A 12,710-nucleotide genomic window follows, 5' to 3' on the forward strand; every position below is an offset into this window, starting at 1 on the left:
CCGATGTTTGGGATTTCGGCCCGTGTTCCGGCAAGAATCTTTTGAGATTTGTAAGCATAAGATTACCATGTCCATGGAAATCGGAAAAAGACCAGACGGTACAAGAAGGATCCCGGTTGGAGGAGCAACCCGACGAGGATATTCCGCACAAAAGCAGCAGGATTGCAAGGCATAGGTAAAAGTCCATCTGATTCCAGGGTATCTCCTGATTCTATAAGAGAGAGAACACTACCCCAGGGCAATAATTCGGTGAATAACCTAACGTGTAAGTACCGCCGAGATATCCCACACGTATGAACAGGATTGGAAGCCCATCAACCAAACCGTCATCCCCAGATGCCAAAATGAGATCAATTACAAAACCAGACAAAGTAAAGAAATCTGAAAAGTAGATGGGAATTAGAAGGTTCATGAGGCAGCCATGGTGTCCTCACAGCTGTTTGTGGTCACCTCCTCGACCTCTTCCGAGTTCACCTCCCCAGAGCCAGTCCCCAAATTGGCGTCCTAAGCAACCTTCTGAGTCTGGGCCTGGGCGGTGGCAGGCTTCATACCCCTTCTTCCCAGCAGAGTAGCGCCCTCAAGATTGAGCTCAAAGACGCCCTTCTGCTTCTGAGTCTCACGGATGTGCTTTCTAGCAGCTGCAGCAACGGCAGCCGAGTGTTGGCCATAGCCTCGCTGCTCAACAGGTGAAGAAGCCTGGGCAGCAGGGGGGACGTATGCTTTCTTCTCGCGGTCCCGGCCACGTTGCTGCTGTGAATCAGAGATTTGGGTATCGCGCATACGCTCTTCAAGCTGGTGCGTCCCATTATGTGGCTGCTGGCCTTCCATCTTGGATATCCCTTCTTCCATTTCAACGTCCTCGTCGACCTCGCTGAGACGAGATAGACCACCTAGGTGCTTGCGGCGCTTGGACTCCTCTTCTTGCCGGTGCACGGCATAACCAACATCGAAGATCTCGCGTAGATTAACGGCAGCTGGCGAACGGAAATCGTAGCGCCTGTCTCCCTCAACGATCTTGGTCATCTCAGGCGGCAGGGCAACTTCGGGAGTGGGTGTTGGCTTCTTTTCCTCGTGAGGAGTAGGACCAGACTCCCGGATCCAGGGGTGTGCGAGGAATTCCTTGATGGTGTATCGTTTATCTGGATCAACGCAGAGAAGATGCGAGATCAGGTCCTTGGCTGAGGAACTGATGTCATCCCACCAAGGAGAAAGGAACGTGTACTGGCCTTTGGCGACCTTTTCGGTGAGAGCCTCGATGCTTTCGTCGTAGAATGGTGGAAACCCACAAAGGAGCGTGTACAAAACGCAGCCGAGGGCCCACATATCTACAGACTTTGAGTATCTCTCGTCCTTGACAATCTCTGGCGCTGTATAGCCAACAGTACCGCAAGGCGTCATGGTCTGGTTCTCCCAGATGACCTTGGACAGGCCGAAATCGGCTATTTTGATTTGGCCGATGCCGCCGCCACCGACACCCTTAATAAACTCGCCCTCGTCAACCTTATCCTCATCGCCAGGTTGTGTGGGCCTGGGATGCTTAGATGGGATGAATGGGATGGGATAGAAGAGGATATTCTCAGGCTTAATGTCACTGCCAGGGTTGGTTAACCAGCCGCAGACATGAGAGGGCCAATAGTGGTTTCCTACCGGTGCACAATTCCTCTTTCCTCGTGGAGGTACTCGAGAGCTTTGGCAACCTGGGTGATTACGTGTCGTGCGAGTTCTTCGCTGAAGTAAGTTAAGCGCACAATTTGATGGAAGAGCTCCCCACCGGGCGCGAGCTCTAAAATGATGTAGTAATACTGGCGAGACTCGGAAAAGTCGATGAGCTTGATGATGTTTGGATGGTCCAGCTGGCGCATGATCTGGACTTCTTTCAAAATATTTGCCCGCTGTTGCGGGTGTTAGCCTTCCGGATCGGGACAAATCTGGATGTGAGAACTCCCAGCACTTGACTGGAAGCAAGCAGAGAACGAAATGACCCTCCGTTCATCTTTTTGGGTCTTGGGGAAGAAAAAAAAGCGGAAACTGTACTAAAAAAAAGGCTGCAAGGGGTGTGCTCGCACCTCTACGGCCTTCGGGGCCTTGGCCTTAAAATCAGGATGGAGAAGATTGTCGTTCTAGAAACGAGGTCCTGGTGTTGGTATAGGAAGTCCCAGAAAAAAAGGAAACCAGACACCAAATGGTTCTCATAAAGCCCCATGTCTTGATATGGTATATAGAGAGTCATCAAAGAAATGGATGTTATCTCTACGTACCTGCTGACTGCTCATTTCGAATTTGCGCACGACTTTGATCGCCACCTGGCCATAGTCTCCCTCACGATCCTGGGCACGGTAAACATTACTGAAGGCACCGTCGCCCATCTTCTCAATCAGCTCCCAGCGCTCCAAGCCCGGATAGTGAGGAAATTTGCTCTTTTTTGCATTCTCCTCAGCGACGATTTTCGCGATGCTGTCGGTCGGGATTTTCTTCTGCTTCAGCGACTGAGTCGGCTCAGTCGTAGCAGCACGCGTCGAACTATGATGATGCTTGTCCTGTTTGGCGCGCGACAGGTCATCGTTGGCGGCACGGGCTTGCTTGCCTGCAGCGACCAAAACAGCGTCAGCACCACATCCGTGGCGACAAGACGTTGAAAAATGCGTCACCGAATATCATTCGGAAACCTACCGTGTCGGATAAAGTTCTTGATCTGCTGTATTGTTGACATCGTGACAATGTGGGACTCGTAGTATTAATCTAACTTGTAGGGTGTTTGACAATTTGTGTTGGCCAATTGCGGCAGTCGAAACTTGAGTTCCTCAAGTCGTGGTAGAAATGCGTGACACAGAGCTTGAAGGCCTGAAGACCTGTTGCGGCGCAGTCAAGTGCGGATTTTGGTCTCAAAAAATGTCAAAAGGTTCAGCTGGCGCGCGGTCGGGGAGCGGAGATAGTGAATGAATGTTGTCGCGCTAGGTCCAAAGGACCCAAAGCTGAGGAAGCTGAAGTGCTGTGGGGTCGTCGGGAAACGATGTTCGTTGCGCAGAAATAGGCAGCTTGATGTCAAGAGAACATGGGGAGAAGGAAAGTTGCAGTACGAAGTTGGCTGTTGATGGTTTCTGTGGCCTTTTTGTTCACGGGACGGACAGGAGCTGAGAAGCCCGGGTCGATGTCCAAGTCGGCTGCAGGTCTGGGTGCTGCTTGGCGCAGGGACTGGGCTCTCTCTGATGCCCGGCACTGTCCTATGACGTATTGCGCAGCGTCATTGCATGGTGCCCGGAAATTGGATAATGAGCGGCTGAGCAGCGCGTCAAAGATGTGGGGGTCACTGAACGTACTGTGTAGCAACAGCACCAGTACAGTCCTGGATCTGTAATTCGCTTTTTGTTACGTTGTCACGGGACATTCCATTGCGAACTGTTTTGAGCCATTGAATATCATCCTTAAGGCTTTATGTCACAACTGGAAAATTCCATAATTTCAACGCATTAGAAATTTCAATTTGTACAGAAGGTTTGATGTAGATTCATCTTCAGGGCAGCATAGGGCTGGGATACCTATGTCCCCAACACATGCCAGGGGTTGTGTCCGATATGTAAAATACGCGAAAAGTCGTTGCGTAACTTACGGGGGGTAAATGATCTTCTGTCTATCCCACAAGTCCCCGCTCAGCAGCCTGGTTTTGTGGGGTGTGTGACCAGGCAGTCAGCACAAAATCAGCTCGGTCAACACTTGGCTGTTCCCGAGCGTTCTCGACGAGAAAACCTGCTTTGGACACCAAGTATGTTGGTAACAATGGCGACAAGGCCCTGGTGTCGCTATTTTTGCACAACGTTGGGCTGTTGACCGCCACCAGCAAGACAGCGAGATGCGTGCAGCCCTGCAGGCGGTCGTAGTCACCGGGTTTCCGCATTTGGTGTGCCGCGATTCCCCGCGTCTTGGCCTAGTTCCATGCTAATCAGCCCTGGGCTGGCTGGCTCACTGGCTCAAGGCCCAGTTAGTGGCTGAAGCCCTGGCGGATTCCAGTCGCTGATGAACGGGCTCCGCCGCTCTGGTTCCAGTATTCAAACTTGTGTTCGGCGGCTGCTGCCAGCCAAACACCAAATTCGCTTGTTCTGGGCAAATGCAAGCGAGAATGTGCTTTGCTGAGGATGGCAAATGCAAGTCACGTGCCCTTTTGCTCTTCCTATCCTCTGGGACAAAGGGTGACGTGATTTTATTTTCTCTCCGATCAACCTCCTTGTTCAATCCTGTTTGTCTGAGCCTTTGCACAACACCTAATAGCATTTTGGTGACGGCTCCGGGCTGTTGCTAGGGATGAAGAACAGTCCGGGTCGTCAAACCTGGGTACAACTCTCCCAACATAAGCATCACGCTTCTGTAGGTATTTGTCTAAAATTTAGTGGCATGGCTTCTGAAGGTTTGCCATTCGACCTTAAACTCCGTCTCGGGTACATGCATCCCACGGGATCGGCGCCCTACTTTCGCGGTGCCCCGCCAGCCACCGAGGTCGGCATCACCGATCGACAAGAAGGCACGCGACCAGGTCACAGACGGGCGTCCTCCCCCTTACCCACACAAATGTCAAATGTCGGATAACATGAACAAGACGGCACAAACCAATTGGCAAATGCTATTGGAAACCGCACTGGTAAAGAGGGTAAAACCATAGAGCAGTCCAGTTTTGCTAGACTTTCTGCATGGAGTTGAAGGTCTAATTGGCAGGGGAGCCAGGGTTCAAACCAGGCGGGGCTGGAAGAGTCAATGACGTCAGCCCCTAGAGTCTGGATGGATCCCAGCATCTCAATTTGACTTCAATCTTTCAATGAGCCTGATGGAAACGCACGATGAACATCCTGGCCTGGGAATGGCATTCCAAACTGGAGCAACTTGATTTTCATGCCGAGGTTAGCTGCTGGGAGACTGATGTTGCACCAAAGCCTGCAAAATCAATGTTTGCGGAGTACCTACAAGCATGAGGATTTATGTCTTTGGGTTCAAGTCCTAACACCAAGAAACGATCAGACGAGAATAGGGTGGGAACAATCCATTTAAAAAATTTCAATGTGAAGTCCCCACACACCAAGATCACAATCACCCGCAGGGTTTAGTAAAAAAAAGCTCGTCCCGTTCCGGGCTACAGAACCTTGAGTGCAAACCAGGTTGAGACCCCTGCCAAGCCGTTCCATGACCGGTGACTGTGTGGAATGCCAGCGGATTGGTGGAGCAGCGATTCGGAACTACCAACGGTGACAATGGTTTGGCCCCGTCGCCATCGTCTCCTTCCGAACTGCCCGTCCTGGTGAAGACCAGGCCCAGCGGGGTAGCAGTCTCGGCGTGCCATCGTTCAGCCTTTTCGACGGCTTGACGGAAGATTACCCGATCGACATCATGGAGCTCTTGGACTCATTCTCGCCGGTCTTGTCCAACCAATCGTCCGTAATGGTGAGCACCGTTGCGACGTCCTGGTTGAGTTGCTATGCATCGTTGACCATTCAGGGTTTAGCGACACCCTTCTGACATTCCCCCAGTCAATACTACTGTTGATCGAGTCGATATGTGGAGGAACGGTATTTTAATATTGCAAAGCATCAGAACAGCTGATCTCGGAGGATGACGTTCCTGACTTTAAGGCACACACTGCTGGACTGTTGCATATACCTGAAGGCTTCACGTAACATATCATGGCCATGCCCGCTCTTCTAGCGCTGTTCTGGCTCTTTGCTAGACTTTCCAAGGGCAGAATGCACCCTCCTTAATCAGGGCACTCTACCAAAGAAGCTACTATCCCTCTTTGTGGCATATTTTTTTCTGCTATCATCCTTCGGCATGGCCAGCAAGACTCAAGTAGCTGGCATCTCCTTCGGTGCCCTGCTTCTCGGAATCAGCATCCCATACCTCTCGGCCATTACTTCTCCATTCACATCCCTCATTGGTGACTTCTCTGTCCCTGATCATGCATTCAGCTTCCCATTTTTCAAGAGCAACATCACCACCAAGTCGTTAAACGTAACTATCCAGCCAACCTTTGTATGCGACCCTAACCATACATACCGAACCGAATTGGTCTCGCTTGACCCTGTTATTATTTACATCCATGATTTCATCACCAAGCCCGAAATTGATGCCCTTCTGGAAGTGGGAGAGCCAAGGTTCAAGCCATCACAAGTAGCCAAGTATGGCGTGTTGATGAACACCAATGATCGAACCTCAAGCTCAGCAGGCCTACCACGCGACGATCAAGCGGTTATGTGCGTGATGAGGCGAGCACGAAATTTTCTGGGAACCATGATAAGAGATGGATGGGACGACATGGGAGCACCGCAACTCGTTCGGTACCGGGAAGGTGAGAAGTTCAACCACCATCACGACTGGTTCGAAAACCCGCAGATGGCATATGATGGGACGAGCCGGAAGTGGAACCGTGTTGCAAGCTTCTTCGCAATCCTGCAAGACAACTGCACAGGCGGCGAGACATACTTCCCTTACGCCAAGCCGATCGCGTTGCCAGGACCATGGGGGGCGAAGATGTGGCACGGTGAGGTTCGCAGACAAAAGAATAAAACCGAGGAGGTGAAGCCACTATGGAGAGAGCATGAGGATGGAGGACTCGCTTTCCGGCCTGTTGCCGGTAACGCTATATTCTGGATCAATCTCCACGCCAACGGGACTGGGGACACGAGAACCCTTCACGCCGGATTGCCTCTAGACAGCGGCTTGAAGACGGCAATGAATATTTGGCCAAAGCACTTCTATCTCGAGTAGCTATAGAAAACCGACCAATTCTTCGATCGCGAGAAGTCAACAGCCCGTTCGTTCCCATATTTTTCACTTATTCCTGCGCGGCGTAGACCTTCGCCCCGTCATACCATGTCTCGATAACCTTAGCCTGCATCAACTTCTCTTTTTTCCATTCCATATCAACAATCACGAAGTCAGCCTTGTGGCCAGCCTTCAAAACACCTATCCTGTGCTCGTCGAAACAACTGTACGCAGCACCTTCAGTGCCAGCGGCAACGGCCTCGCAAAGGCCCAAAGCGAAGTGCGGGTTGACCACAGTCTCTAGTTCAGGCTCGCGGTAGGATCTCCTGGTCGTTCCAACGTAGATGTTGCCCAAAGGCGTGTGAGGAGCTGTCGGCGCATCGCTACCCAGAGCAAGCGGCGCTCCCACATCAGCAAACTCGCGATAGGCGAATGCTCTGCCACACCTGTGCTCGCCAAGCAGCCGCGGCCAGGCCTTCAAAATGGCCGGATCGGAATGCACCGGCTGGATCGATGCTGTGATGCGTCCCTTGCCCATGCGCTCGACATCCTCTTTCCTCGACACCTCGATGTGCTCCATCCGTGGCCGCTTCTCCGGATCAGCATACTTCGTCAGAACGTCCACAACCATCTTCACGGTCGCATCACCGATGGCATGCAAAGCAATTTGCAATCCAGCTTCAGTTGCCCGTTTCACGACCGGCCGCAGCTGGTTCTCCGTCCACAGAGGCAACTCCACATGCCCGTTATGCGCATATGGCTCCGACAACACTGCTGTGCAGGCATCAACGATGCCGTCGCAAATAACCTTGACACCAATAATCCTGCAATCTGGCGATGTCTCGGCGTTATGGAGCTTCGCCAGCTCAATCGCACGCTCGACCTGCGCCATCGTCTCCTCCTCCGTCTTGCACGGCTTGACCAGCCAGTACGCCGCAATGCGCATCTGGATACTTCCCTCACGCTTCAGAAGCGTCTGCAGCGCCTCCCACGAACCCTCATCCATGGCCATGTCAATAATACCAGTGTATCCGGTCTCATGGTACGCCTTCACAGCAGCCTTGATGGCCTCGATACGCTCCTCGACGCTAGCTACCCGTGCAATGTAGGGCCATACGTAGGTGAGGTTAGCTGCCTCACTAAAAACACCAAGTAGATTGCCCTGTTCGTCTCGGTGAATGATGCCAGCGGGCACGTCGGTCCATTCCCTGGCGCCGAGCTCCTCGATGCCGGCCGTGTTGGCCCATGTCGAATGCAAGTCCTTGGAATCGATCAAGATGGGACGGTTCTGACCCGTAGGGTCGAGATCGTCCAAGTCAGACGCCTTCGCGCCGTCAGGCGTCATGATATGCATCCAACCGCGGCAAAGGATGCGCGGGAGATGCGGATTGGCAGCTGCATATTCACGAATAGTATTCCTGATGTCTTCCAGGTTTTTGCAACGGCCCAGGTCAAGCTTGTTGAGCGCCTGACCGAGAAGCATCAGATGCATATGGCCATCGATGAAACCCGGGAGAATGGTTTTCCCTTGCAGGTCGCAAACAGTTACTTCATCAGGGCCAGCGGCTCGGGCCGCTTCGATGGCTGCGTCAGAAGACAAGCCAACATGCTCAATTTGCGAGCCGCGGATCAGCATGCATTCGGCAAACGTGGGTGGGCGATGCAATCCTGCGTTGGTCCCAGGGGAAACTCCCGAGAGGAAGATTTTGCCGTTGACAAAAAGAGTTGCAGGGGCCATGGTGATGGAATGTACCTAGGTAATCGAAGGTGTTTAGAAATCAACTTGTAAGCTCAATTGAACGTCGGGTTGCTTCTCCCTGCCCTCTGTACAAGCATACCAAGACTGATCCCAACCGCTGGCTCCCGGACAGAATCGACGCAATCAGACGATCTGATAACGGAGCGGAGAGTCACCAAATAAAAAATCATGCCCGCCCTCCCTTGCAAATGACAATCCCCACTGTTCAAAACGATTCATGTTCCATCCGCTTTGTTGAACTGAGTGCGGGGCCTGTTACGGCCGAGGACCGGAGCCTGGAGAAGCGGTTCGAGCCAAGCTTTGGGGCTTGGGATTTCGTCGTGCCTTTGTGCAATTTGTTAACCAGTAGAGAAGTCTCTGTTGAGCATAGCTGGTCATCAGATCCATAAGAAGATGGAACCCTTCAAGATACGCACAGTCTCTTTCTCTTCTTCCGCTGTATATCAATTTCTTGGCATGATTTATGGGTACCCAGCGCAACGCCCATGTGATATGCGTTGGCCTGGTGCTTGAGTCGTAGGAGGGCTAAGGGACAACTGCAGGCCCCCACTCATGCATGGACCAAAACATCGCGACGTTTGTTTCCCCTAGTAACGAACCCCTGAATCCCTGAGCTGAGTCAACAGAACAATCACATCCCACCGCAACCCCCGAGTTCATGCAAAACTAAACAGTCCAACTCACAAACAAATCGTCCCATCCAGATCTAAACTATACATACCCTACAACAATCTACTGGAACATACGACGCAGCTTGTTTCCCCTCCAAGATCCTACTCAGCAATCCGGCAAGTAGACTGTTTTGTTGTACGTGAACACGTCCCTGGCTTGATCACCGCCTGATTTCGACTGGAACACAATTCCACAACCATTAATACCCCAAAGCAATGAGCCCCGTTTAACGGCTTCTTGTTGGGTCAAGCAGTTGGCCCAAACCGTCTGAACTGGCAATTGCTCGCCAACGCGCCGTTGACGAAGACCATCGTTTGTAAGTACAACGCTTATGAGAGCTTGTCCTCCTTGAGATGCCATCTTAACAGCTTGGCTCTCGTTGTCGAATGGTGCAATCATCACAACTGGGCCTGAAAGTACTTCTCGGTTCGTTTCGGCGGCGTCTGGTCCGCCCGTTAAGATCACGGGAGGAATCAAATATCCACGGTCTTGCCTTGGCTTCTCCTCCAGGGGCAAGGGGACTGCGCCGAGTTCAAACGAGGCCCCGCGATCCACGGCGAGCCGTAAAAAAGAGCAAGTCTGATTGTATGCTTCCTCGCTTACAACAGGACCAACGTTTTTCCCGACACTATAGTTTTTGTCGACGTAACTGGCAAGCTCGCGGACAAATAGTTCATAAATGTTGCGTTCAACCAGAATGAGGAAACCACCAAGAAAGGTTTCCCCTTGGTTTTCAAATGCCACTCGCGCAGCGATATCGATCGTCTTTTGCCGTATCCCATTGGCTTTCTCCATGGAATCAGCAAAGACTAAGATTGAATTTCTGCCGCCCAGCTCTAAGTGGATCTTTTTGTGCACATCCGAAGATGTGATGTCCCGAATCATGCCGCCAGCCCTTGTGTGACCCGTGTAGTACACCCCATCGACATTGGCTGACGAGACAAGAGCCGCTCCCGTTATTGGACCGTCACCAAAAATAATGTTGATGACACCTTTTGGTATCTCGGCTTTCATGAGCAAGTAACCTAAGACTGGGGCGTGTGAGTACTTGGAGCATAACGATGTCCCGTTTATCATGATGCATAGGGTCTGTACCATATGCGGTCATGCTGGTCAGTTCATGAGGCTTGATGATGACTGTGTTTCCGAAAGCCAATGCTGCCGCCAATTGCCACGTCAGTTGATATAAAGGCATGTTCCAGCACGGAAACAATGCGAAAACGCCCCGCGGCGATCGGTAATCATAAGCGCGAGCTACGCCATCGATGTTTCGCATCTCGGACGTTTCCTGCACAATATATGTGGCAAAATACCTTTTCCTTCATGTCAGAACATGCCATCATTAATTGAGCGTATTGTAACTTACTCAAAATGCGCAATGGCTCCAAGTACCTCGGACCTGGCGCGTTGCAACGTCTTCCCTTGATCGAAACTCTCCCAAGCCGCAAATGCATCTCTCTTTTCGCGGGATGACCTTGCTGATGCGGCGTAAGTGCTGTGCTCTGTCGTATCGAGATGCTTGCTTCCACGACTTGAAAGACTCTTTGGCAGCCCGCGTGGCATCTTCGACCTCACGGGGTCCTGAGCATGGCAGCTCACCGAAACGACTACCAGTTCTGGGGTTGAAAATACCGATGTACTGTCCATCCAAAGTCTTATAATCGAAGCGTGATGATACGATATTGAATAATCGTATGGGGGGGTCTCTGATTTGTGAACGCCGCTGGATGAAAGCAGTGACCATCTCGGGGGTCACACAAGAGGTGATCGCTTGGAAGCATTCAGTAACCTCCTGGTCCGTCCAGGAAGCAGATTTTGTATTATCCATCGTGATATTTTTATGTCCAAAGAAAGACAGCGATTTTAAGCAAGCAGAAAGAAGCGCCTCGATCGCAAGCTGCAAGATGTGTCCAGCCCGTCCTTGGCGATGGGCAGTCCATTGGCAGGAAGGTTGTCGCGTTGCTGATGTCAGGCTCAAAATATCGAATCACATCGTGCCGAAAGAGCAATCGTTCTTTAATCGTTGGCTTCCGGATGCCAGCTAGGGCCCTAGGCTCCTGCCGGATGCAGCTTCAGCTGAGGTTTCCTTGGCTGTTCCGTGATTACCACGCGTGTCGCGTTATGGCCATAGGTAATACTTTCCAAGTTTATCCAAATTGAATTGCACTGGCATTCATGCCTTGCTTCCTCAGAATCCATCTTCTTGTCGGTCACGTGGCTAGGTGCAAAATCGACAACGTAGACGGGAATTACCTCAGTGTGTCCGAAAGAACTCTCCAAATCTTGGATCAAGCTTCCTCTTCGTCTGGGTGTAAGACAATAAGTGGTTGATGCTAACAACTAAATGAACGACGTTAAACAGTCTATAGCATGTCCCTTGTTGACGCTCATGCTTGATGTTCCACATTTCTCCGCTGTATTAACTCGGCATACAGTGATATCGATCAATCGAAACACTCGAACCTCACAAAACTACCCGGACAAGTAGGGATTTCTTCAATCTTGAAAACACAGACATTGCGATACAAGCAACTTGTTATGGCTCTTGCCTCGGGACTTGAAGCAGAGGTTAGGCAATTCGCCTCGCTTAAGACGGACTTTGTTGAATGAATCACTGACTAGTAGTTTTCAAGGCTGAATCATGTTGCAAACAATATGAAGAATCACAAATGAATAGAAACCTATATGCCATTTCTAAGAATGACTGACTCACTCAATCCACTCTGTGCGCTCTAGTGGGAGTGCATCCAAGCCGTTCTTGGGCTAAACATCGGTCTTTTAGCTGATGTTGTTAGATCGCGCCTTCCCGGGTAGAACAGGCTGGAGAAGTCAGTATAATTGAGCACCGGGCTGAGCTGACAGGTTATTCCTTTCGTGAAGACACAAGAGGGATCGTACCATCAACGTCAGCTCTGTCCTATCTAATAGGTAGGCAGCCTTGGTCAACTTGACGCAACCTCATCTTGGATCTCAGGGTTTCAAGCTTACCTGAAGAGTCCAGAAACGGGGAAAGGTGGTGTTGCTGCCCGTTGCAGGATAGCGAGGTTCCCAGAAATGAAGATGGCCGATAATAATCGCTAGGCTACAGTACGTACCTAGGGATCTTTGGTAGGAGCGACCTTGCTCGTGAGAAAGACTGGGGTAACAGGAATTTGTATGTCTATGAAATTCACGCTGGTTATCGTGGAGGAATGAGCCGATGGGAGAGTTCTAGAACTTAAGTCGTGGGTCCAGAAACCGACAATGCCGAACACTGGCAGGACGATGGGACTCAAACTCGTGGTCATCATAAATGTTTTCTGAAGCATATGTACACCATTTCAGGCACGTTTGATCAAATAATGAGTGAACCACGCTCCAGTGTCCTTGGTACTTTAGCCATTTGCATGGCCGATCTTGCAGGTCTGGGCAACAGACAGCTGCTGGAGATACGCGATACGACAACGCAAGCATCGAGAATAGGTACCTAGGGATAATGCCCTCCCTAATACTAGAAACAACCTATTCGATTGAGCGTAATGTAGGTTTCAATGTCTAC

The 12,710-nt window shown here is 51.1% G+C and overlaps 3 protein-coding genes across 3 annotated transcripts; 1 reads left to right on the plus strand and 2 right to left on the minus strand.

Annotated features, from left to right (window-relative positions):
• Positions 1-504: 504 nt before the first annotated feature.
• CTHT_0055480 (serine/threonine-protein kinase-like protein) lies at positions 505-2,710 on the minus strand (the record flags this gene model as incomplete). The annotated part of the gene is made up of 5 exons (XM_006695817.1): positions 505-1,591; positions 1,648-1,892; positions 2,067-2,120; positions 2,259-2,584; positions 2,671-2,710. The coding sequence occupies 5 exons, from the start codon at positions 2,708-2,710 to the stop codon at positions 505-507; spliced, it is 1,752 nt and encodes a 583-aa protein (XP_006695880.1).
• A 3,098-nt stretch (positions 2,711-5,808) lies between these two features.
• CTHT_0055490 (uncharacterized protein) lies at positions 5,809-6,744 on the plus strand (the record flags this gene model as incomplete). Its single annotated transcript, XM_006695818.1, has 1 exon — positions 5,809-6,744. One exon carries the CDS (start codon positions 5,809-5,811, stop codon positions 6,742-6,744), a length of 936 nt encoding a protein of 311 aa, XP_006695881.1.
• Positions 6,745-6,811: 67 nt separating this feature from the next.
• On the minus strand, positions 6,812-8,479 carry CTHT_0055500 (uncharacterized protein; the record flags this gene model as incomplete). The annotated part of the gene is made up of 1 exon (XM_006695819.1): positions 6,812-8,479. The coding sequence occupies one exon, from the start codon at positions 8,477-8,479 to the stop codon at positions 6,812-6,814; it is 1,668 nt and encodes a 555-aa protein (XP_006695882.1).
• Positions 8,480-12,710: the final 4,231 nt, after the last annotated feature.

The sequence above is a fragment of the Thermochaetoides thermophila genome, assembly GCF_000221225.1.
Source record: "Thermochaetoides thermophila DSM 1495 unplaced genomic scaffold scf7180000011820, whole genome shotgun sequence".
NCBI classification, from domain to species: Eukaryota; Fungi; Ascomycota; class Sordariomycetes; order Sordariales; family Chaetomiaceae; genus Thermochaetoides; species Thermochaetoides thermophila.